Genomic DNA, 27,353 nt, shown 5'->3' with positions numbered 1-27,353 from the left:
AATTCTGGGTCTTTCCATGGGTCTGCTCACAGAGGGACGTGCCCAGGAGGCATTCTTATCAGATGCCTTAACCACTTCTACTGACTCCTTTTGATGTAGTGAAACAGCAGCTCTACTTTGCAGTATCTCTAAGGCTGAACCCTAACACCCTACAGAAGAAGCTTTTTTAGCTGCTTCATACAGCCTTGTTTAATTTCTGTTTGGGCAAATTTTGCATCTTTTTCTCTGGTGATAAACTAAGTCGCAGGGTAGTTCGCCACAGGTTTTGACTAGTTTCTGGTCAACTTTAGTTAGCTTAAATCCTGGTCATGAAAAAACAAAAAAACATCTACATCAGCCCTGCAGCTGATGTGGATGTGTAACTTTCGCATCAGTGTCTGATTTTTAATTGTTGACTGAAAATCCACAGAATCACTCAAAACTTTATGAGGGTTTGTTTTTATTTAGGTCATGAAACAGGTTTTATGTACAGTTTTAGACCTTTTCATGCTTGGAGCATAAATATCCTAAACCTCTGGAGCCAGATAAAATAACATCAAATATTTGGAAAACATGACCAAAAGACAAATTATTTTGGCAAGTCCAGAAAAATCTAAAATTAAAAAATTAAAAATGTGAAGTAACCCTAACATACAATGAAAAACACAAATGCACACTCTGACGGTGGTCCTGGCATTAGGCTGAGTCCAAATCACATGAGGGGTGCTAATAATGAAGATGCCAAGCTTTGTTTCTAGTGTGTGTGTGTGTGTGTGTGTGTGTTGGAGTGTGACTGATTGTTTTGGATGAGTGGTTGTGTGGCTTCCAGCAGATGCAGTCTGTCTGTCTGGAAGAGCATCTGTTTGTCTGTTGTTCCCTTTCCTATCCCTGATTACCTTTTCAAAGAAAACTATTAACTGTGTCAGAATAAACAGCAAAAATGTTGTCTTCCCTTTGTGTGTATTTTATCAGAAAGAGTAGATCTTTTTTTTCACAAATCAGCTGCTGAAATAATTGTCATCATCAGGAATTGTACATGGCTTTGCCTTATAAAGAGTAAAAGTTACTGCTAATATTAATCTGGATTGAAATCCTTTACCTGACCATTTTCAGAAGCATGCATGCTTGTTTAGCCACTAAACTTTGATCTATGGATCATTCCAGCATGAAAGGCTTCTAAATGAAAGGGATAAACCACAGTTGTGTCTACAGCTCCTGAAAAAACTAATATTTTTTATACAAAGACTGGACTGAATGAAAAAGCAGCAACCTTCAGGGAGGTTTTAAAACTTATATAAGTCTTTCCACCAAAGTGGGTTGTAAACGGTAAATGGACTGAACTTATATAGCACTTTTCCAGTCATACAGACCACTCAAAGCGCTTTACACTAGAGCCACATTCACCCAATCGCACTCACTAACAGTCACACATTCATACACCGATACGCAGATTGATAGGCAACTTGAGGTTAAGTGCCTTGACCAGGGGTACATTGACATATGGCAGGAGGAAGCTGGAATCAAACCCACAACCTTCTGATTGCAAGACGACTACCCTTCCTATTGAGCCACAGTCGCCTTGTTTATTGGAGGGTTTGTCAGTGTCAGTCGGAAAAAGAGTTATCTCATGATGACATTAAAGAGATCGTTCAAAGGTTTCAGAGAGGAATTGTTTGAAATTGAAAAGGTTTTCCACATCTGAATAACTATGGAAAAATATTTGTATTTGCAGACTTCCTTCTCTGTTTTATTGTCTAAATCCTATATACATCTGTCTATCCCATCTGTCCTCCTGCCCTTCTGTCTTTCATTTGTCTGTTCGGCTGTCCAATTACTTATCCTTCGGTCTGTTCTCTTGCACTCTGATTTTTGCAGGTTACAAATTTAAAGTCTGACTAATGTCGAAATATTCTTCTTTAATAGGTTAAAAAAGGGTTTAATAATTTTGAAAATTTGAGTGTTTAAAGTTATGAAGTTTAGACATGAAAATGTGTAAGCATTATCAACCCAGTCTCTGAGGATTCCTTTGAAAAAAACCTATTAACTCTTGAAGAAAGCAGTAAATTCAGTGAAAGCGGGAGTACAGTTCCCTCACAACTGACTGTTCGAATGGCGCCAGACTCTTGTGATTTCAACAGCTCTCTAATTACTTTCTCTTTCATTTACAAACACAGGCAGGCACACGTTTCTTTTGTTTCCTCATCAAACTCTTGTTGACAGTAACTGGAATCAGCGTAGTGTCTCAGCAGATTTTGTACATGCCAGGGAGGTAAATAATGTTTTGCTTTCCACAAGGAGATTTACTTGGATCCTTGAAAGATTTACTTTCAGCCCCTTTGTGGTGTTGGTTTGGGCCTTGGACTCGATTTATTAAGCTGTCTAAAATAAATCTGAGGCTATTCTTATGAAGGGGGACCACCACCCCAGTCTGCCAGTCCAGAGGCACTGACCCTGAACGCCACGCAATGTTGAAGAGGCGTGTCAACCATGACAGCCCAACAACATCCAGAGATTTGAGGAACTCAGGGCGGATCTCATCCACCCCCGAAGCCTTGCCACCGCGGAGCTTTTTAACCACCTCGGTGACTTCAGCCTGGGTGATGAAAGAGTCCAACCCCGAGTCCCCAGCCTTTGTTTCCACCACAGAATGCGTGATGGCAGGATTGAGGAGATCTTCGAAGTACTCCTTCCACCGCCCGATAATGTCCTCAGTCGAGGTCAGCAGCCTCCCACCCCCACTATAAACAGTGTTGGCGAAGCACTGCTTCCCCCTCCTGAGGCACCGGACGGTTTGCCAGAATTGCTTTGAGGGCAACCGGTAGTCCTTCTCCATGGCCTCACCGAACTCCTCCCAGGCCCGAGTTTTTGCCTCTGCCACAGCCCGGGCCGCAGCATGCTTGGCCTCACGGTACCCTTCAGACGCCTCAGGAGTCCCACAAGCCAACCACAGCCGGTAGGACTCCTTCAGCTTAACAGCATCCCTTACTGCCGGTGTCCACCACTGGGTTCTGGGATTGTGCCGCGACAGCTCAGCCGTCTCGTGTTGGGGTTCACCCCAGTGGATGAGAGGGTCGTATCCCTGCGCCTTTGGGTTGGGGATAGGTCTCTGACTGTCGTCCCGGCCTACGTGCCGAGCGGTAGTGCGGAGTACCCGGCCTTCTTGGTGTCCCTGTCGGGGGTGCTGGATAGTGCCCCTCCCGGGGACTCCATTATTCTGCTGGTGGACTTCAACGCTCACGTGTCACGACAGTGACACCTGGAGAGGCGTGATCGGGAGGAATGGCCTCCCCGATCTGAATCCGAGTGGTGTTTTGTTATTGGACTTCTGTGCTAGTCACGGATTGTCCATAATGAACACCATGTTCAAGCATAAGGGTGTCCATCAGTGCACTTGGCACCAGGACACCCTAGGCAGGAGGTCGATGATCGACTTTGTTGTCGTATCATCAGACCTTCGGCCGCATGTTTTGGACACTCGGGTGAAGAGAGGGCCTGAGCTGTCCACTGATCACCACCTGGTGGTGAGTTGGATCCGCTGGAGGAGGAGAAAGCCGGACAGACCTGGCAGGCCCAAGCGCATAGTGAGGGTCTGCTGGGAACGCCTGGCGGAGCCCTCGGCCAGGGGTGTATTCAACTCCCACCTCCAGGAGAGCTTTGATTAAATTCCGGGGGATGTTGGAGACATAGAGTCTGAGTGGACCATGTTCTCCGCATCTATTGATGCTGCTGCCCGTAGCTGCGGCCGTAAGGTCTGCGGTGCCTTTCAGCTAATTTAAACCCAAAATTGTGTTTTCCCAATTACGAGGAAGGATTTTCTAGATGTTTTCCTCCTTTTCTCTTTTGCTTTAATCTCACTTCTTTCTGCTTCCCTGACCATCAGTCCCCTGCTGGATTTTCATCCCTGCTCTCTTCATCCTTCCCCATACAGACATCAGTATCAAAGTCCTTCTTTCCTTTGTTTCAGCTCATGATGTCTCTACCTGTCGCATTACATTTATGTTACTTCTCCTTCTTCATCTTCACTCCTCATCTCACAGTCTCAGTTTCCCTGTTTTGATTTTACATCCTAACATTTGTGCATGTTTCTCTCTGTCCTTTTGCCAGTATTGTAAGACTTAATCAAACTCAACAGTCTTTGTTTTTTGCTGCAGTGGGTATGCTGTGTCAGTAATGTTCAGAGCACTGCAAATCATTCTGAACACTCAGTTTAGCTACCACAGCTTGAGTTGTGAAGAGTTATGATCAAAGAACCACCGATGACTCTGGACAGTTTGTTTCAGAGTACAATTTGCACAATTTTTATATGACAGACAGTTCAATTGAAGTTCAAAAGATTCCTGCTGAGCCTGATCCTTTTTAGGAGGTAAATGAATTGTTAGATAAGAAATTACATCAGATTTGTAGCCAGTTTGTATTAAAAAGGGTTAAATGTTTTCTCCTCCTCTGTTCTGGGAGAACTGCGTTCATGTGGTTGGAAATAAAAATTATCTCTGTCCTTCTGGCTCAGTTTTTTGAGAGTAGTGTTGAATGACCTTGGCTGCTGACATGAACTCCAGTTACAAAAACATCACCTTTTAAGAGGTTTTGTCTCTTTAAAGCACATTCAAGTTTAGATAAAACCTAAAATTAAGAAAAATGAGTGTCATCAATTTTGCCTAAAGAACTTTAGTTTAGGAACATTTTGACATGTTTTTCATTTATAACGAGTGAATTTAGAACCACTTTCAGTAGGCCAAATACATGTAAAGTGAAGTCCATGTATTCTTTCCAAGCCTAAATTAATCCTATCAAATAAATATGTAAAAAAAAAAACTATCAGTCCAACCTTTGAAGGAGGAACTGTATTCTCACCAAGGACCAATTTTTTAAAATGTATGAATGACAAGAAGAGGGAAAAATGTCTTTAAACTCAGACAAAATAATCACTAATGAACACAAATATATATATATATATATATATATATATATATATATATATATATATATATATATATACATTTGATCCATTTGAATCTAGATAAATCCACATATATGTTTAATGTAAAACATATTCTCCCCTTTCCTCATGTCATATTTAGACAATTGTTGAACCTCTGAATTGAAAACGTGCCTAAACTAACACTGCTGGGTTAGGTCAGAATATTTCCCTTACAATCTCAAAATGTGTATTCTAACTTTTATATTATAATCTTTTTTCATTTTGCTTCATTTTGCTGGTAAGTAGTCTGAGCCTTAAGAGACTTTTCAAGGTCTGCTTACATAATCAGCATTGAGCTGGAGCTTATTACAGAGAAAGTGTGATTGTATGTATTTATCTTTTCTTAAAAGCAGTTTTAGCTTCTTTGCCACTGAAATGTTTCTCTATGAAGCTTTACAGGTCCTTCTCAAAATATTAGCATATTGTGATAAAGTTCATTATTTTCCATAATGTCATGATGAAAATTTAACATTCATATATTTTAGATTCATTGCACACTAACTGAAATATTTCAGGTCTTTTATTGTCTTAATACGGATGATTTTGGCATACAGCTCATGAAAACCCAAAATTCCTATCTCACAAAATTAGCATATCATTAAAAGGGTCTCTAAACGAGCTATGAACCTAATCATCTGAATCAACGAGTTAACTTTAAACACCTGCAAAAGATTCCTGAGGCCTTTAAAACTCCCAGCCTGGTTCATCACTCAAAACCCCAATCCTGGGTAAGACTGCCGACCTGACTGCTTTCCAGAAGGCCACTATTGACACCCTCAAGCAAGAGGGTAAGACACAGAAAGACATTTCTGAACGAATAGGCTGTTCCCAGAGTGCTGTATCAAGGCACCTCAGTGGGAAGTCTGTGGGAAGGAAAAAGTGTGGCAGAAAACGCTGCACAACGAGAAGAGGTGACCGGACCCTGAGGAAGATTGTGGAGAAGGGCCGATTCCAGACCTTGGGGGACCTGCGGAAGCAGTGGACTGAGTTTGGAGTAGAAACATCCAGAGCCACCGTGCACAGGCGTGTGCAGGAAATGGGCTACAGGTGCCGCATTCCCCAGGTCAAGCCACTTTTGAACCAGAAACAGCGGCAGAAGCGCCTGATCTGGGCTACAGAGAAGCAGCACTGGACTGTTGCTCAGTGGTCCAAAGTACTTTTTTCGGATGAAAGCAAATTCTGCATGTCATTCGGAAATCAAGGTGCCAGAGTCTGGTGGAAGACTGGGGAGAAGGAAATGCCAAAATGCCAGAAGTCCAGTGTCAAGTACCCACAGTCAGTGATGGTCTGGGGTGCCGTGTCAGCTGCTGGTGTTGGTCCACTGTGTTTTATCAATGACAGGGTCAATGCAGCTAGCTATCAGGAGATTTTGGAGCACTTCATGCTTCCATCTGCTGAAAAGCTTTATGGAGATGAAGATTTCATTTTTCAGCAAGACCTGGCACCTGCTCACAGTGCCAAAACCACTGGTAAATGGTTTACTGACCATGGTATCACTGTGCTCAATTGGCCTGCCAACTCTCCTGACCTGAACCCCAAAGAGAATCTGTGGGATATTGTGAAGAGAACGTTGAGAGACTCAAGACCCAACACTCTGGATGAGCTAAAGGCCGCTATCGAAGCATCCTGGGCCTCCATAAGACCTCAGCAGTGCCACAGGCTGATTGCCTCCATGCCATGCCGCATTGAAGCAGTCATTTCTGCAAAAGGATTCCCGACCAAGTATTGAGTGCATAACTGTACATGATTATTTGAAGGTTGACGTTTTTTGTATTAAAAACACTTTTTTTTTATTGGTCGGATGAAATATGCTAATTTTGTGAGATAGGAATTTTGGGTTTTCATGAGCTGTATGCCCAAATCATCCGTTTTAAGACAATAAAAGACCTGGAATATTTCAGTTAGTGTGCAATGAATCTAAAATACATGAATGTTAAATTTTCATCATGACATTATGGAAAATAATGAACTTTATCACAATATGCTAATATTTTGAGAAGGACCTGTATGTTCACTGTGGTGGTGTTCACTCACTGTTTGTGTTTCTCTTTATAGCTCTCACCAACTGATAAGAGTCTGGAGTTTGACAGAGACTTTCGCATCAGGCACTATGCAGGGGATGTGGCGTAAGTATCTTAAAGTTTTTATTTATATAAGTAAACCTTTTACTGATGACTCATCCTCTTTTGTACACTTTTATGTATTCATGCCTTAGAGCTGCTGGTTAGATTGAGGTTATTTAAGGTTGTCTCATTCAGGTTTCCTTTAAGTAGATTTTAATCAAATAGACTTGAACCAGGTTACGTTGTCCATTCAGTTCTCTGTAGAGAAATATTTTTCGATCCAGTTTGTTTATATTTAGGAGTCTAAAATCCAGCAGTGTTTAGTTTTTTATTATAACATACAGGTGCAACTAAAAATGTCGATGTATATCTTTTAGTTCAGTAATTCAGTTAATGAGTGAAAGTCTTATACTATATAGATTCATGACAAAGACATATATTTCAGGCATTTATTTCTGCTAATTTTGATCATAGCAATGACTGAAATAAATAAATTTTTCACTGATATTCTGCTTTATTTCGATGTATAGTATGCAAACAAATAACAACCAGTATTATGCATTATCTTGTGTTATTCGCACGTTCAGAAGTAAAATCTTCATTGCTTGATGTGACCCTTTTTCCGTCCCCATTGCACCTGAACATGACTTAAATGATTAAATCACACGCACTAAGCCCATCATAAGAGCTCTCATGGATATGTGTTGAGCCTGTTTGTAAAGGTTAAGTGTCTGGTACCCAGGGGAGCAGGGCCAAGCTGGTAGCCTTGATTGATCCCAGTGCCACAGTTAGATAAGGCAGGAGGCGGAAAAGACCCTGAACTCTCAAACTGTGGCTGCTTGGATATTTATGGAAGCTTCTTCTCTTACTCTGTGTATAATATAAAGATATTACATTAGCACCAGACTTTCAGTACACTGGTAGAACAAAGCTGAAAAGGTCCCATTTTTTTTCAATAACAACAGTTTCTGTAAGTGCGCAGCAATGATGGAGTCGACAAAGAATAGCAAGCAGGACAGTGTGTACGAACATTAAAGTGAGCTTCATGTGTATTTACCAGACTTTTTCTTTTCACAGGTACTCAGTGGTGGGCTTTATTGATAAGAACAAAGACACTCTGTTCCAAGATTTCAAGAGGCTTTTGTACAACAGGTGACACACACCTTCAGACACCCCCCACTTTCTATAAATATTTCCCTGTGCACTTTCAATTCAAAGACTTCCTTCAAAGACCTATCCAGCACTACGATTAATCCCATTTTAACTTGGTCTTTTCTTCCCCCTTTTTAATAAGATTTTTATATAAATATGACTCATAATAAATCCCTACAGGTCATGTGTGCACTGTGGGAGATTTGTCAAGGAACCAATAAAACATATTTTTGGTGATAAGACTTTGCAAGCAACATGTAAATTGTCCATAGTTGTTAAAGCTTAAATTAGGGAAAATTGTGAAAAAACAGTGAAAGGTTTCCAGCTGAATAGGCTTCCAATATCCTCCTGAGCTATCCTGACCTAACAAAACGTCCGCACTTGTCAATGTAGACATGGGGGCGTTATGTGATTCTTACAGTACAATAACCTTGACTAAAATTACCACAGCATCACTGTATTAACACATAGATTTAAACCCAAAATGTATACCATGATCTGACAAGAACATTCCTTGAAGGACAACAACTAACAAAAGGCTTACAAACTTTTAAAAATAAAACCCTGAATATTTCATAGGTTACATAACTGCAAAAGTAGTTTCCACATCACTAACTAAAGTAGGCTGATTATGGAAAAGTAACCATGCCATCAAAAACGTTGATGGTGCCTGCCCAGCACCATGACAAACGTTTTGTTGTCAAGTTAAGTTCAAAATGCATCAACTTTTTAGCTTTGGGCTCTAAAGCCTATTCAGAATTCTGATCCAGTTGTTTTTTTTCTAATAATTAGACCACAAAAAAACAAAATTTTTATTTTGCAAGGTTTCTATGAACTTTATTTTGAAATCTGAACAGAATTTATTTTTTCATTCCAAGTTTAATTTTGTTACTATTGTAGAAACAAGCCTTGCAATAAGCAAACCTATTAAACATTCAAACATTTATTTTTGGAGATAATGTATTAGGCTCTTTACATCATCAGTGTAATTAGTCCAAGTTAATCCAATGTTGATTGCTCATTAGAAATTTGATGTTTGAAATCTAGAAATAATCCCATTGATATCAGACTGGCTCTCATATTGTGTTTGCTCCAATACAAATAAACACCACACTTTTCAGTTTTTATGTGTAAAAATTTTTGAAAATCAGGCAACAGTTTTGCTTCAGCTACACACTGCCCAAATAAAATGCATAGCAAACAAAGGTGTAACAAGTTTAAGGGGTGTGAATAATTTCACAAAACCTTGTAAACATGATGCTTAAGTTAGGTCTGTGCATTTTGCTAAAATGCCTTTAAGCACAAACTGAAATTTCAAGATTATTTCAGGTAGGTTGAGTATTTGTCTAAATACCCAAAACCTGTATGGCTTCTGTTTCTGTTGAACATCAGCAGACTTAATAAATCAACGACTGGATTTAAACAGTTGCCTTAAAATTAGAAACTGTGTTGAGCAGAACTAATAATCACAAAAATGCATCCAAATGTTTGATCATTGTCACTGGCAAACAAAGAGCAATTTACTTCTTTAAGGTTGTATTTAATTTTGTAAAATAGGGCTGTTTTTTCTTTTTTATGCCAAAGTCCTTGCAATTTTACCATGTCTATTTTTTTTTTTTACAGTTCCAATCCAGTACTAAAGGGGATGTGGCCTGAAGGCAAACTGAGAATCACAGAGGTCACCAAACGGCCGCTGACAGCAGCAACGATCTTCAAAAACTCCATGATCTCTCTGGTCGATAACCTTTCTAGCAAGGTAAGGAGCCAGAATTAGCTGAACTATTCCATGACAAAAAACATGGGAACTCTATAAAAGGGAATTTGTCAAATTCAACATTACTCCATAGTCCTCATCATAATGCATGCCCTTATCCTTAGAAATTAGCAACAAATTAAGTGAATATATAAAACCTGTAGTTGTGCACACAATAAAAGACACACAACTGTTTTAGGCCCGGTTGGCTGTTTCTAAGATGAGAGGGAACTATTTATGTTTATAGATCTGCAATCTGGACATCAACTGAAAATGTGACAATTGACTAGAAATGCACGATAAAGCTCTTTCTTTTTGTAAACAATGGTGGCACTCAGGTGGAGGGTGCCACACAAAGTTAATCAAACTTGAAACTTTGACAGCTGTGATTGGCTTGGTCCATGTCGTGGTTTTGTTTGTTTCTGGCTAGAGGCCCATGGCTTTCTGGGACTGCTAGGCCATGCTGTGGCCGCCAGGGTGGCCAGTTTACAGACTTGGTCTCCACTTTGGGACATGGCAGCGATTCTGGATCAGGGGGTTTGGTGCCTTGCATCCGTCCTTGTACCTCTTTGGCCCGAGGGCCGAACTATCTCTTTGTCGTGCATATAGCTTCTCTGTTTGGGTGCCTAGTCTGTCTGCATGGGGCTGCTGCAGCCTTCAGGAGCCAGGCTGCCTTGTTGCTTTTAGGTGCAGTATGTTGCAGGCCTTCCTCCCTTATCTTTTCAAAAATTTTGCACTTCCAGGTGGGAGATTCGGACTTGATGCCAGATGCAGTTTTGCTTTGATAGTCAATCACGCAATTAGAATACCATCTTGAAATACCCTTTTTGTAGAGCAAATCTGCCCTAGCACCGTAGCTTCTCAATATGGTGTGCCTGAAATGCCAAAGGGCCATACATAAAAACAGTTGCAGTTGTGTAGGGGGTAATGGTATATTTGCATATGACCTACATACATATATATATATATATATATATATATATATATATATATATATATATATATATATATATATATATATAATCCACATTATTTGAATTATATCACTCCGTACCAGTCTTGCTATGTGTATTGGTGCATTGTCATCCTGATTCACGGCACCACCTTCAAGATACAATGTTTGAATCATTGGATGCACATGGTCCTCAAGAATAGTTCGGTAGTCCTTGGCAGTGACGCGCCCATCTAGAACAAGTATTGGGCCAAGGGAATGCCATGATATGGCAGCCCAAACCATCACGGATCCACCTCCATGCTTCACTCTGGGCCTGCAACAGTCTGTGTGGTACGCTTCTTTGGGGCTTCTCCACACCGTAACTCTCTCGGATGTGGGGAAAACAGTAAAGGTGGACTCATCAGAGAAAAATACATGTTTCACATTGTCCACAACCCAAGATTTGCACTCCTTGCACAATTGAAACCGACGTTTGGCATTGGCATGAGTGACCAAAGGTTTGGCTATAGCAGCCCGGCCGTGTATATTGACCCTGTGGAGCTCCCGATGGAGAGTTCTGGTGGAAACAGGAGAGTTGAGGTGCACATTTAATTCTGCCGTGATTTGGACAGCCGTGGTTTTATGTTTTTTGGATACAATCCGGGTTAGCACCCGAACATCCCTTTCAGACAGCTTCCTCTTGCGTCCACAGTTAATCCTGTTGGATGTGGTTCGTCCTTCTTGGTGGTATGCTGACATTACCCTGGATACCGTGGCTCTTGATACATCACAAAGTCTTGCTGTCTTGGTCACAGATGCGCCAGCAAGACGTGCACCAACAATTTGTCCTTTTTTGAACTCTGGTATGTCACCCATAATGTTGTGTGCATTTCAATATTTTGAGCAAAACTGTGCTCTTACCTTGCTAATTGAACCTTCACACTCTGCTCTTACTGGTGCAATGTGCAATCAATGAAGACTGGCTACCAGGCTGGTCCAATTTAGCCATGAAACCTCCCACACTGAAATGACAGGTGTTTCAGTTTCATTGTCCAATCCCTGTATATAGTAAAGAGAATTGGCCCAATTACTGAACCCTGTGGTACTCCACAATTAACCCTGGAGTTTAAAGATGATTTATCATTTACATGAACAAACTGGAATCTGTCAGACAAATAAGATTTAAACCAGCCTAGCGCTGTTCCCCTGATCCCTACAGCATATTCCAGCCTTTCTAAAAGAATATTGTGATCGACTGTATCAAATGCAGCACTGAGATCTAACAGGACAAGTACAGACACAAGTCCATTATCTGAGGCCATAAGAATATCATTAATGACTTTCAACAGAGCTGTTTCAGTACTATGACGAGCTTGGAAGCCTGACTGAAACTTTTCGAATAGGTCATTGCTGTGTAAATGCTCACACATTTGATTAGCAACTATTTTCTCAAGAATTTTAGATAAGAATGGAAGATTGGATATAGGTCTGTAATTTATTAAGTCATCTCGATCAAGCGAAGGTTTCTTAAGCAAAGGTTTAATTACAGCTACCTTAAAAGCTTGTGGTACATATCCATTTACTAAGGATAAATTAATCATATCTAAAATGGGGCTGGTAATCAGAGGGAACACTTCCTTAAATTATTTGGTTGGGATTGGGTCTAACATACAAGTTGAAGGTTTAGACGAAGCTAATATTTCTGATAACTCAGGAAGCTCCACAGGATCAAAGCAGTCCAAACACAGATCAGGTTCTACAGTAACTTCCAATGTTGTCTCACTTGCTGAGGATGAAGTAATCATCTTCGGGAGTATGTCAAAGATTTTCTTTTTAATAGAATCAATTTTATTTTGGAAGAATCCCATAAAGTCATGACTGCTGAGAGCTAAGGGAATGGATGGCTCAACAAAGCTTTGACTCTGTGAAAGTTTAGCAACTGTACTAAAGAGAAACCTAATATTATTCTTGTTATCTTCTATTAATGATGAGAAATAAGCTGTTCTAGCTTGGTGAAGTGTCTTTTTATACAACAGTAGGCTATTTTTCCAGATTAAGTAGGAATCCTCTTGGTGTGTAGAGCGCCATTTTCTCTCCAATTTTCTAACATTGTGCTTTAAAGTACGTAGCTCTGAATTAAACCAGGGAGCCAGCCTCCTATGAATAATTACCTTCTTTTTCAAGGGGGCTGCATTGTCTAATGCACCACGCAATGATGAAGTAACACTATGAACAAGAGAATCAATTTGTGAAGGAGAAGAAACTAAATTTTTGCCCTCCACTGTGTCTTTCTGTGATAATGAGGAAATCAAAAGTGGAACAGATTCTTTAAAGGTTGTTACAGCATTGTCTGATAATGATCTACTATAATGAAATTTTCTTTCAGGTGTGGAGTACTCGGTTAAATTAAACTCAAAGGTTATTAAAAATGGTCAGACAGGACAGGGTTATGAGAAAATATTGTTACGTCTTTACACTCAATACCATATGTCAGCACAAGGTCCAGAGAATGAAGACAAAGGTGGGTATGATTGTTAATGTTTTGAGCAAAGCCAATTGAGTCTAAGATAGCATTGAAGGCATTTTTAAGCTATCACTTTCAGTGTCAACATGAATGTTAAAGTCGCCCACTATAATGACCTTACCTGTATTTAACACTAAATCAGATAAAAGGTCTGAAATCTGATCTAAAAATTGAGAGTAAGGGCCTGGTAGACGGTACAAAACAACAAACAGAAGTGGTTTTAGTGCTTTGCAATTTGGTGAGGAAAACTAAGGATTAAATATTCAGAAGAGTTGTAGCTATTGATTGGTCTGGGACTAGTCAATACATCGGACTGAAAGATGGGTGCTACTCCTCCTCGCCCAGTATTTCGAGGAATGTGAAAATTTAAATAATTAGTAGGAGTTGACTCATTTATAGTAACATAATCCTCTTGCTGCAGCCAGGTTTCTGTGAGGAAAAATAAATCAATCTGATTGTCACAAATCAGGTCACTAACTTCAAAGTCTTTGAAGAGAGAGATCCTATGTTCAGTAAGCCACATTTAATTGTTTTATTTTTCTTTTTAGTCTGAGTTGTGTTTATTTTTATTAGATTTTCCTGATTTCCTCGTTTTAGATTTTTTAATCTATTCAGTTTTGGCTGTGGGCGAGACACTGTCTTAATACGGTAATGGGTGGGTAGCAGTACAGAAGCTGCAGAGAGGAGTTGTAAACTACAACCCTGCTTCCTGGTCTGAACCCTAGGTTGTCAGAGGTTTGGAGAACTAATAAATTCGGCCAGATTCCTACAAAGAAGAGCTGCTCCATCCAAAGTGGGATGGATGCAGTTTCTCCGGATCAGACCAGGTTTTCCCCAAAATGTTCGCCAATTATCAATGTAGCCCACATCGTTTTCTGGACACCACCTAGACAGCCAGCGGTTGAATGACAGCATGCAGCTAAACATGTCGTCACTGGTCAGATCGGGGAGGGGACCAGAGAAAATTACGGAATCCGACATTGTTTTGGCAAACTTACACACCGAAGCAACACTAACTTTGGTGACCTCCGATTGACGTAACCGGGTGTCATTACCGCCAGCGTGAATAACAATCTTACTGTATTTACGCTTATCCTTAGCCAGCAGTTTCAGGTATGATTTGATGTCGCCCATTCTGGCCCCTGGCAGACATTTGACTATGGTCGCTGGTGTCTAGTGCCACGTTTCTGACTATGGAGCTGCCAATTACCTGAGTTGGCTTCTCAGCGGGTGTGTCGCTGAGCGGGGAAAATCGGTCAGAAACGCAGATGGGTTAGTGGTGACCTGTGGGCTGGGATCTAGGACTATGCTTTCTACGTACCGTCAGCTGGCCTGAGGCCCCGGCTGCGCGGGCTCTGCTGAAGGACTGCTACGGGGAGCTACCCTCGTTGGCTCCACGCTGGCTAAGGGCCCTCGGCTGTCTGCTGGTTTTTCAACAGCGCGGAGCCGGGCCTCCAATTCTGACACCCTCACCTCCAAAGCTACAAAAATGCTACATTTATTACACGTACGATTATCACTAACGGAGGCAGAGGAGTAACTGAACATCTGAGAGAGAGAGCAGGAGAGAGGAGGAGACTCAGAGAGAGAAACAGCAGAACAGGTAGCCATGGTGGAGCTAAAGCTGAGCTAAGCTAGCAACCCCTTACCACTACTAGAAAAAACGTGTAAAACACGGAGAGTCCCCAAACATTAAAAGCAGCAACAGAAAGTATGTGTTTTAACGTGCTTATGTATTAGAACAAGTAAGAGATATCACAGTAGCGAGAAATCAGATCAAACGAGAGCCTTCACACACCAAACAATCCACCGAGTGCAACAGCGAAAACAGGAAGTGACGAATATGCCTTACCACGCCTGTCCATCAATGCTCTGATGTTGGCAGCCCAGTAATAATGTTTGAATACCGGCAGGCCCAGCCCTCCCTCTTCCCTTGGCCTCTGTAAGTGCACTCTAGAAATCCAAGCATTTTTCCCATTCCATATATAGGACTGTATAATCGAGTCCACATCTTTAACAATGGCTGCTGTAAGATAAATAGGAAGATTTTGACACAAATACAGAAACCCAGGAAGGGAGATCATTTTAACTGAATTGATGCGTCCAATTGACAGGGGCAAAGTTTTCCAGTACTCAGTGTTTTGCTTTAGTCCTGAGGTGAACTCTGCTAAGTTAAGTTTGAATATCAATTTTGGATCTTTGGATATAGTCATCCCTAGATAGGTAAGATGTCTCTCAACTACTCACTTTTTGTAGAAATCCGGACACATAGGTATTGGAAAGAGGCATTAACTCACATTTTGACCAATTGATAGTATACCCGGATATTTTACTGAAAGATGTAGTCAATTACTCAAACATATAAGGCCACTCCACCCGGTCGAAAGCTTTATGTGCATCAAGGGCCAAAATTGAGGCTCCGTTGGTGTTCTTATGATCATGGTATATGGAGTTAACTAATCGTCTTTCATTAGAAAATGGCAGTCTGCTGGGGATGAACCCCATCTGATCAGGATGGATAATAGATGCTATACATTTATTCAGTCTGTTGGCCAGAATTTTTGTGATTATCTCGGGATCGAAATATTGTAGTGCAATTGGCCTAAAATTTGCCGGATCAATTTCATCTATCACCTTTTTGGAAAGAGAGAGATGTTGGCTTCATAAAGAGTTTTGGGCAGTTTTCCATTCTTTTTTGAGGCAGACATCATCCTAAACAAGAGTGGTGCTAGAATGTCGCAAAATTTCTTATAGAAATCCGGGCCAAAGCCGTCAGGACCGGCAGCTTTGCCAGATGGAAGGGACCCCATTGCGTCTTTGACTTCTTGAAGCGTTAAATCAGACTCAATGTGTAGTCCCTGTCAGGTTTATTCAGTTTAGGCAGCGGAAGCATTTCAAAAAAATCATTAAAATTAGATTGAGTTGCATTATTCTCAGAGGAGTTTAGCTCGGAGTAAAACTCTCTGAATCTGCGATTTATGTTGGTTAAGAGGGTGCCAGTTTTAGATTTGATGCTATAGATTGACCTTGCAGCTTGGGTGCCCTTGAGTTTGTTGTGGAATTTTCTTATCAAAGTGGGTAGAAGTTGACTCATAACAAGAGAAAATCCGGACTTTGTCTTTATAAGTTTTATTCAAAGGCATTCAGCGTTTGAATGACTCTGTCACTGAGGTTAGTCAGTTAAGCACAGCCCCGATCAACATTTACACACAGTATTTATACCAGAACATGACAGTGTTATCTCAACTTCAAAGAGTCTGTGTTTTATGACCCAACCTTCTCGGGTTCAGAGGTGACAAAGTTACCTAGGAACAACCATCTGCTCTTCCCAAGGCATCACCCTAATAAATGGGCCTGAACCATTAAACTTCTGATAATGGCTTTTACAGCTTCCTCCACTAACAGATGTTCAGAGGAGTAAGATAAAAAATGTCATACACTATGGAATGCTTACTCCAAGAATTTCCATCACAAGTTGTTGTGCTAGCAACTTTCCAGGCTTATCTCCAAAATCAAAATTCTTTTGTCGTAATTTCCAAAGGTTGTTACTAGCCTGGCTGCTCACAATTCTATTATATTCATATTTAAGTTTCAGAATTTCCCTGTAGTCGTCAGATGATTTGGAGTTTTGATATTTCTTTTCCAGATAGGGGAGAACACTATTGATTTAATGTAGGTGTTTCCCTCTTTCTTTTTTAAGGGCCGAAGTGCAGGAAATTATATCGCCACAAAGTTATCGTTGTTGAGAAGGCGTGCGTTGAGTCGCCAGGCGTAAGTCTGCCCAGGAAGGGAGAGATCCAGTGTTATAGCTACGAGGCAGTGATATTTAGAATTAGCAATTTGAGAAATAAAATTGTTACTTGTTAGGAAATAATCAATCCTACTATAAGATTTATGCACATGCGAGTAAAATCAATGTGGGATGTTGAGGCCTCCAAATATCGACCATGTTCCTTGCTTTGAGACAATTATTCAGGATCTTGGTGGAGCCAATTCTGACACTGGTCGTGTGGAAGATCTGTCAAGAAACGTGTCAAGATAACAGTTCAAATCACCTGCTATTATTATATTGGAATAACTATCATCCGGAAGCATGTCAAAGATTTTCCTAAAAAAGTTTGGTTTATCTGTGTTTGGACTGTTTACATAAAGGAGAATTAAAGGTTGTGAATTTATGGTGCCAGTTACCATTATGTATCTGCCCAGGGGGTCGCTGACTACAGAAGATGTCTGAAATGGGATATTCTTTCTAAATAATATCACTACACCTTGAGCATGTGAAGTGAATGGTTATTGGTATATTTGAGATATAGTCTATGTTGGGACTTTCTTAACTCATAGTATATTTTTTAAAGAAAATGTTTGATTGTATTATAATTTAGATTGAACTGTATGGAACTGGACCTAATTCTGATATTTTATGATTGAATTTACTATAATAAACTGAATTTCAATTTAACTTGGACTGAATTGGATTCCACATAACTGGATGTAAATTAGACCCATTTCTTTTGCACAGTGCCTTGAAATGACATTTATGGCTCTCAGGGCTCTCTCCAAGAGAGCTATAAATGTCCACAAGAGAAATCAAAAGAGATTATAGTATAAGCCTTCTAATGAAAAAAAGGTGCTATTTTTAGTGCCATCAAATAGCTTCGATCACCTTTCAAGCTATTGCATTGTCTAGTTTATACATTTTTGCATTTGTTATTAACCTACAGCTGATCTGTCTTTTACAATCCGCAGGAACCCTACTACGTCCGCTGCATCAAGCCCAACGATGTCAAATCTCCTCTTCTATTTGAGTCCGAGCGCTGCCGCCACCAGGTGGAGTACCTCGGGCTGCTGGAGAATGTCAGAGTGCGTCGGGCCGGCTTCGCCTATAGACAGACATATCCTCGATTTTTACAGAGGTACAACAGTTTTAAAATAACTATGTGGGCCCCTTTTTTCTATAAGCTTTCCAGTCTTAATCTTTCAGCACTTCATACTTAATTAAATTTATCTAGTAATTTTCAAGCATTTTTTGGATTATTGTTTTGAATGTTTTTGATGTATCAGAATCAGAATCAGAAAAGCTTTATTGCCAAGTACGTTTTTGGACATACAAGGAATTTGTTTTGGCGTAGTCGGTGCAATACAGTACAAATTAAACAGTATAAACATATCTACAATATAATATAAATATATGTGCACAGTTTTAAGTGAGTGAGAGTAAATATAGAGCAGTATAGAATGCCAGAGCAGTACAACAGTGCAGGTGATCATTGTGCAAGTATGGCAGTGCAAGTAAAGCAGGAGTCCATGCTGAGCGTTAATGTAACGCATAGAGTTACAGGTTACAGGTGTCCTGTCAGCAAAAAAGGGGGGGGGGTGTGGGGGAAAGGGAGAGTGTCAGGGTGGTTTCCGGGCTTTGTTAACCAGGCTGGTGGCAAAGTTAAATCAACTGCAAAGACCAGTAATACAGATATTTTGTTATTTTTTGACCAATGCATAAGCTTATTATATGAGGCCCTCAAGAATCATGTAAAAAAAAAAGGTAAAATAAGTTTATTCCTAAAATTTTATATTTTATTTTAGAAGCATGATATCACATAAAAAAATTGAAGGATCCAACCATTTTGATTATATTTATTCAGTGAGGGAAAAACGTGTATTAAGAAGTAATTGGTAAAAATGCAAAATTACGACTTGTACAATAATTAGCACCCCTAACAATCAGTAAATGAAACTGAAGCATTGTTTATTTGCTTATTTATTTATTCATTCTTTTATAAGTCATACTTTTTTCAGGTTGGTCAGATTGTATAGGAACCTTAAATGAGGAATCTGTTTCCCTTTGGCATAAATTTGATATGCCTGTTTCTTTTAGCCACTGGCTATTAATAAATAGAGTTTACTTGTGTGTATTGTAAACATTTGGCGATGAGGACAACTATGAACTGGTCACTCATACTGAAGGAAAGCTATATAATTTCTGGTTTGAAATTAGCCACTAGCTATGTAGAGAACACTGCGAACACGTGGAAGAAGGTGATGTACTTGCAAATTGCTCTGTGTAGAAGAAATCTAACACCACACATCACCCTGAAAACATTATCTCCACGGTGATGCATGGGAGTGGCAGCATCATGCTGTGGGAATAATTTTCATCAACAGGAACAGGGAAGCTGGTCAGGGTTGACTTGAAGATGGCTTTAGGTAAATACAAAGCAATGAAGCAAGGAAGAAAGCCTGTTAAAGGCTGCAAAAAAAGACAACAAGGCTTTATTGCCAATGAAACTGATATGTTTTTGACACATACAAACTAATACCACATTAAATTGTGATCACAAATCCAGTTAAAAACTTGAATTGTATCAAATACTACTTTTACCTCATTCTGAGTTCCTTTTTATAAAGTTAAACTTATATTAAATAAATATAATGGCTTCAAGTCCCATTCATCTTCACTTTGGCATTCCTCACTAATATATGCAAGTTTTTACACTGAGACCAACCTCTAAATTCTGAATCAGTCATTATTTTTAATATGGAAAAAGAAGTTAGAAAAGCTTAAAATAGCAATGAGGTTGAAAACAAGGCGTGTGGGGAGTGTGTTTGTGGATTTATCCATAAATCTTGGCACAGGGGTTTGCAACATCTATCCACCGTGGTGAAATGAGCAAGATGGGAATGACAGCCTTGACAAGTCAGCGGTCAGGCTTGTATCATGATTTGAAAAATTAAGTCTTGTTTTACTGGTCTTTATACAGACTGTTGCTCCCAGGACATAAAAAAGGTAAATAAATAAAACAATATGCAGCGATTAATTGTTTGCATGCCTGGTTCAGAGTAAGAAAAATTTTCAATAGGATAACTCAAAAACGTTTTCTATTGTATAGGATAATCTGTGATAAGCTCAGACCAATTGATTTTACACTATTCTCTCATTAAATGCTACATGCATTTGAGAATTCAGATTGTTCTCACAGTGGCTAGAAATGTGTCTTCAGCAGCTTTTACAACCTGACAACTGATCGCTAGATGAAAGATCAAGATGGTAGAAAAATAAGGTATCTGGACTTTTTCACAAATAAATGTTAAATTAGTGAGGTTTACTTTTTGACGCGCCACCATGCCTCCTATTAGATACCTCTAAAGTGCAAACTTTGTGTTGCTGTGGAACAACCCTTAATACACAGATTTCTATGGTTCCTAATGTCTACAAAATTTGATTGGGACCTCAAAAGAGGACATTCACCTGAAATTGCAACAAACAGAAGCAGAATAATAATATGCATTGGAATTTAAATGAGGCTTTGCACCACCTCGGTTCCGGTTTAATTATCTTGCACTAATTCAGACTGAAAACAGTTACAATGTTGTTTTGGAACCCACTGCTAATGTTTCTTATGTCAACACTATGGTTTTCTTTAGATACAAGATGATCTCCGAGTTTACATGGCCAAACCATGACCTGCCATCAGACAAAGATGCCATTAAGAAGCTTTTGCAGGGCTGCAGGTTTGACCATGACGTGGCTTACGGCAAAACAAAGATCTTCATCCGTACTCCGCGTACTCTCTTCAGCCTGGAAGAGCAGCGAGCTGAAATGGTCCAAAGAATTGTCATCTTCCTCCAGAAGGTAAGCATAAGACCACATCAGGTTATGTTTTTAGATTTATTGCTATGACGACTAACATGACGACAATAAAACGACTTTATGTAATAGTCATTTTATTGCCACATAATCAGTAAAGTTGTTCTTTTTTTACAATTTTGTCCTTGATTTTCTTTCTTGTATTTAAACCTATTAACCAAACTGCCAATTGCCCTTTCATAATATTTGAGGCTCCTAACTGCAAACACCGATCATTATTAAATCCCCTCATTGCCACTCATAAACAGAAATAATCTGATTACAACTTTAAAATGGGATTATGAGCTTCCTCTGTTTCCAAGGCCTGAGATCTTGTTCTTTTTGGATTCCATCAGCTGCTGTTCTTTCTGATTAGCCTCTAAGAGGAAAATATGTGTAACTCTGCAGTAATTTAGACATGCTCAGAGCTGTTTTAGAGGATGGAATCATCTTTTTAGTGTTTTTATTGTTACTTTTACTCCTTAATTTTGGAGCTTTTCTGCCTGTTTTTATCCACAAAGTTTATGTAATGGTATGAGTATAAACAGTCGATCTTATGTTCATAATTTAAAATATTTTCAGAATTAGGCTGCAACAAACAAAATAGTGGATGTTTGTATATATATATGTATATAAATATGTGTATATGTATGTGTATATATACAGGTCCTTCTCAAAATATTAGCATATTGTGATAAAGTTAATTATTTTCCATAATGTCATGATGAAAATTTAACATTCATATATTTTAGATTCATTGCACACTAACTGAAATATTTCAGGTCTTTTATTGTCTTAATACGGATGATTTTGGCATACAGCTCATGAAAACCCAAAATTCCTATCTCACAAAATTAGCATATCATTAAAAGGGTCTCTAAACGAGCTATGAACCTAATCATCTGAATCAACGAGTTAACTCTAAACACCTGCAAAAGATTCCTGAGGCCTTTAAAACTCCCATCCTGGTTCATCACTCAAAACCCCAATCATGGGTAAGACTGCCGACCTGACTGCTGTCCAGAAGGCCACTATTGACACCCTCAAGCAAGAGGGTAAGACACAGAAAGACATTTCTGAACAAATAGGCTGTTCCCAGAGTGCTGTATCAAGGCACCTCAGTGAGAAGTCTGTGGGAAGGAAAAAGTGTGGCAGAAAACGCTGCACAATGAGAAGAGGTGACCGGACCCTGAGGAAGATTGTGGAGAAGGGCCGATTCCAGACCTTGGGGGACCTGCGGAAGCAGTGGACTGAGTCTGGAGTAGAAACATCCAGAGCCACCGTGCACAGGCGTGTGCAGGAAATGGGCTACAGGTGCCGCATTCCCCAGACCTGGGCTACAGAGAAGCAGCACTGGACTGTTGCTCAGTGGTCCAAAGTACTTTTTTCGGATGAAAGCAAATTCTGCATGTCATTCGGAAATCAAGGTGCCAGAGTCTGGAGGAAGACTGGGGAGAAGGAAATGCCAAAATGCCAGAAGTCCAGTGTCAAGTACCCACAGTCAGTGATGGTCTGGGGTGCCGTGTCAGCTGCTGGTGTTGGTCCACTGTGTTTTATCAAGGGCAGGGTCAATGCAGCTAGCTATCAGGAGATTTTGGAGCACTTCATGCTTCCATCTGCTGAAAAGCTTTATGGAGATGAAGATTTCATTTTTCAGCACGACCTGGCACCTGCTCACAGTGCCAAAACCACTGGTAAATGGTTTACTGACCATGGTATCACTGTGCTCAATTGGCCTGCCAACTCTCCTGACCTGAACCCCATAGAGAATCTGTGGGATATTGTGAAGAGAACGTTGAGAGACTCAAGACCCAACACTCTGGATGAGCTAAAGGCCGCTATCGAAGCATCTTGGGCCTCCATAAGACCTCAGCAGTGCCACAGGCTGATTGCCTCCATGCCACGCCGCATTGAAGCAGTCATTTCTGCCAAAGGATTCCCGACCAAGTATTGAGTGCATAACTGTACATGATTATTTGAAGGTTGACGTTGTTTGTATTAAAAACACTTTTCTTTTATTGGTCGGATGAAATATGCTAATTTTGTGAGATAGGAATTTTGGGTTTTCATGAGCTGTATGCCACAATCATCCGTATTAAGACAATAAAAGACCTGAAATATTTCAGTTAGTGTGCAATGAATCTAAAATATATGAATGTTAAATTTTCATCATTACATTATGGAAAATAATGAACTTTATCACAATATGCTAATATTTTGAGAAGGACCTGTATGTGTATATATATACATTTAGACCTTTGACACCTGCTGGTAGGACTGTGGAGTGAAAATTAGCCACTTTCTCCTTCCCCTACGACTTCCAGAATGTAGGAAATGCAGACAGATTAATTCACTGTAAGATGATTAAATGTGAGTTATCAAATCTCGTTTTTCACCAGCAAACAAATGGTTCTTAAAACATTAACATGGACATTCACAATAAAAAAGCAGTGACCGACAGAGATTGTATTGGCCACTGCCGCTTCTGGCCTTTTTGCATTGCCTGAACTACTCAATGCTCCAGTCTCAAGCCGACAGGTATGTGAAAGAGACTGGAGAGAGGTGGAGATCAAACACCAGTTCTTAAAAAAACTGCAACATTTGAAGCAAAGCCCTAAATTTAAAGAGCCTCTTTCTGCAGGTTTACACCGAGGTCTATTAACTTTAAGCCCTAGAAAATTAATAAAAATTTAATTTTTAAGCACAGCTTCACTAAAACATTGTTTTTCTTTTCATACTTCATTCCTTTCATACTTCAGTATTTTTCATATAAATTTTAAATTGAATTGATTAAGTATGTTCAAATTATATCTCGTACTCGTACTCGTCGTCTTCCGCTTATCCGGGACCGGGTCGCGGGGGCAGCAGACTCAACAGAGACGCCCAGACGTCCCTCTCTCCAGACACCTCCTCCAATTCCTCCAGGGGGAGCCTAAGGCGTTCCCAGGCCAGCCGAGAGACATAGTCCCTCCAGCCTGTCCTGGGCCGTCCCCTGGGCCTCCTCCCGGTGGGACGTACCTGGAACACCTCCCGAGGAAGGCGTCCAGGAGGCATCCGGTATAGATGCCCGAGCCACCTCAACTGGCTCCTCTCAATGTGGAGGAGCAGCGGCTCTACTCCGAGCTCCTCCCGGATGGCCGAGCTCCTCACCCTATCTCTAAGGGAGTGCCCGGCCACCCTATGGAGGAAGCTCATTTCAGCCGCTTGTATCCGGGATCTCGTTCTTTCGGTCATGACCCAAAGTTCATGGCCATAGGTGAGGGTAGGAACGTAGACCGACCAGTAAATTGAGAGCTTTGCTTTTTGGCTCAGCTCTCTCTTCACCACAACGGACCGGCACAGCGCCCCCATTACTGTGGCAACTGCACCGATCCGTCTGTCGATCTCCTGCTCCATTCTTCCCTCACTCGTGAACAAGACCCCGAGATACTTAAACTCCTCCACTTGAGGCAGGAACTCCCCTCCAACCTGAAGAGGACAAGCCACCCTTTTCCGGTTGAGTACCATGGCCTCGGACTTGGAGGAGCTGATCCTCATCCCAGCTGCTTCACACTCGGCTGCGAACCGCCACAGCGCATGCTATAGGTCTTGGCTAGAGTGGGCCAGCAGGACCACGTCATCTGCAAAAAGAAGAGACGAAATCCACTGGTCCCCAAACCCGACCCCCTCCGGCCCTTGGCTGCGTCTAGAAATCCTGTCCATAAAAGTTATGAACAAGACCGGTGACAAAGGGCAGCCCTGCCGGAGTCCAACATGCACCGGGAACAGGTCCGACTTAGTGCCGGCAATGCGGACCAAACTCCTGCTCCGCTCGTACAGGGACCGGATGGCCCCTAGTAAAGGGCCCCGGATTCCATACTCCTGGAGCACCCCCACAGGGCATCACGAGGGACACAGTCGAATGCCTTCTCCAGGTCCACAAAACACATGTGAACCGGTTGGGCAAACTCCAATGAACCCTCGAGCACCCTGTAGAGGGTATAGAGCTGGTCCAGTGTTCCACGGCCGGGACGAAAACCACACTGATCCTCCTGAAGCCGAGGTTCGACTATCGGTCGGACTCTCCTCTCCAATACCCTGGCGTAGGCCTTACCAGGGAGGCTGAGGAGTGTGATCCCCCTGTAGTGGTGGTCCCCCTTCTTAAGAAGGGGGACCACCACCCCAGTCTGCCAGTCCAGAGGCACTGTCCCCGACCGCCACGCAATGTTGAAGAGACGTGTCAACCATGACAGCCCTACAACATCCAGAGACTTGAGGTACTCAGGGCGGATCTCATCCACCCCCGAAGCCTTGCCACCGCGGAGCTTTTTAACCACCTTGGTGACTTCAGCCTGGGTGATGAAAGAGTCCAACCCCGGGTCCCCAGCCTCTGTTTCCACCACGGAATGCGTGATGGCAGGATTGAGGAGATCCTCGAAGTACTCCTTCAAGGAGATGGGTTCCAGAGCCCACGCTGTGCGTGGAGGCGAGCCCGACTATTTCTAGTCGATATCTCTCGACCTCCCGCACAAGCTCAGGCTCCTTGCCCCCCAGCGAGGTGACATTCCACGTCCCTAGAGCCAGCCTAAGCATCCGGGGATCGGGCCGCTGAGGTCTCCACCTTCGTCCGCCACCCAATCCTCTTTGCACCGGTCCCTCACGGTTCCCCCTGCAGGTGGTGGGCCCACTGGGGGATGGCCTCGCATCTCTCGTTTGGGCTTGGCCCGGCTGGATCCCGCGAGGAGCAACCCGGCCACCAGGCGCTCTCCGACGAGTCCCGACCCCAGGCCTGGCTCCAGGGTGGGACCCCGGCTCCGCCGTACCGGGCGACGTCACGTGCCTCGATATTTTGTTCTTCATGAGGGATTCTTGAACCACTCTTTGTCTGACCCATCACCTAGAGCCTGTTTGCCATAGGAGACCCTACCAGGGGCATTTAGGCCCCAGACAACATAGCCTCTAGGATCATTTGAGCACTCAAACCCCTCCACCACGTTAAGGTGGTGGTTCAAATTATATTATATGTATATATATGAACCATATAACTAGAAGCTATGAAGGTGAATAAATGTTACCATGTTGTAATTAAAAAGAATTCAGAAAAATATAAAATGAATCTGGAAAAAATATGAATATTATTCTGTAAGTGCAGTGAATCCAGTGCATTTACAAACTCAATCAGTAATCATGAAAAATAATATTTACCAAAGTAATAATATATATTTTTTCCTGTTCAGAATCAAAATTAGAACCAGAATCAACTTTAATGGCCAAGTACAAACAAGGAATTTGACTTTGGTTTCCATTGTTCACATCATATGTCTGTTGTGTTATGAGGTATTTTTAAGATAAACATTTGGTAATTTTGCATGTGTTTCTTATGCAGATGTGTCCAAATAGCTCAGTTAAAGAAAAAAATATAATTATTTACAGTATGCCTGCACAGTCTGGGAACTAAACCCCATGTAAATGAATAACACCGCCCACAGACAAATTTTGAAATTATCCCATCAAAGTGGACAATGCCAAGTGAGGCTGTGACATTAGCATGTACCAAGCTGTACCGTTTGAACCAATAGAAAAATTCTACTGCAGTAACCAACGTTCAGCCCAAAGAGAGCAAGTATTCAGACAAATATTGCAAAATTAAATAAGTTTACATGAAATTTTTAAAATAGCACAGTAACATAAAGATAGCGCCCTTAATACCCAGTTTATACATTTTATCTGCAAAAAAAATGATTTGGTGTTTAGTTCCTCTTTAAGCATTTTCCAGATCTGAACAAGTGTGGGGTAAAAGAAAAAGCTGATTATCAAAAAAATATTTGTATTGCTATACTTTATTCTCTTTATTGTCCGTCCATCCATCCACTTGACAAAGCTCTGGATTTGTCCTTTTTTAATATACTAAACTTAAGAAAAGTATGGAATATTTATTTGAAAATAATCGATTTAGGAAGATGCATTATAGGTTTCACCTATTAAACTGCAGAGCACCCATAGTTAATAATATTCCCTTTATTTAAACATAGTCTGATCTGCTGTGAAAATTGATCTCTGGATGTGCCACTGCATTGAGTGGTTGTTTCCCTCCTCATGCGTCAGTGATTTGATGACACCTCCTTCAGGCACAAACGCCAAGATCTGGGTGTGATTATGCTGCATTCCCTGACAGGCATCATTTTAGTATGCACAGAAAGAATTTGATGGTTTGCGAACATGGCCCGAGACTCCATCTGAGGTTTAAATTGAGAGTATACAATGCAAATTGCATGGCAGTGCCACTGTCAGTCAGAACTGGCATTCTTAAAGCTAATACAATATCAATTTGTCAAAATGTGTGAGTGAGCTCTTGTACATAAATCAATTG

The 27,353-nt window shown here is 41.0% G+C and overlaps 1 protein-coding gene across 1 annotated transcript in view; it reads left to right on the top strand.

The window, feature by feature from the left end:
* myo1d (myosin 1D) overlaps positions 1–27,353 on the top strand; it is a 143,976-nt gene that overhangs the window by 59,606 nt on the left and 57,017 nt on the right. The window contains exons 12-16 of the mRNA XM_047377517.1: positions 7,013–7,083; positions 8,098–8,172; positions 9,796–9,928; positions 18,130–18,296; positions 20,803–21,010. Coding sequence (XP_047233473.1) covers positions 7,013–7,083; positions 8,098–8,172; positions 9,796–9,928; positions 18,130–18,296; positions 20,803–21,010 — 654 coding nt within the window. The remainder of the gene's footprint in view (positions 1–7,012; positions 7,084–8,097; positions 8,173–9,795; positions 9,929–18,129; positions 18,297–20,802; positions 21,011–27,353) is intronic.

This window comes from Girardinichthys multiradiatus, chromosome 10 (assembly GCF_021462225.1).
Source record: "Girardinichthys multiradiatus isolate DD_20200921_A chromosome 10, DD_fGirMul_XY1, whole genome shotgun sequence".
Classification (NCBI taxonomy): domain Eukaryota; kingdom Metazoa; phylum Chordata; class Actinopteri; order Cyprinodontiformes; family Goodeidae; genus Girardinichthys; species Girardinichthys multiradiatus.
This window is presented reverse-complemented; position numbering and strand designations above follow the sequence as displayed.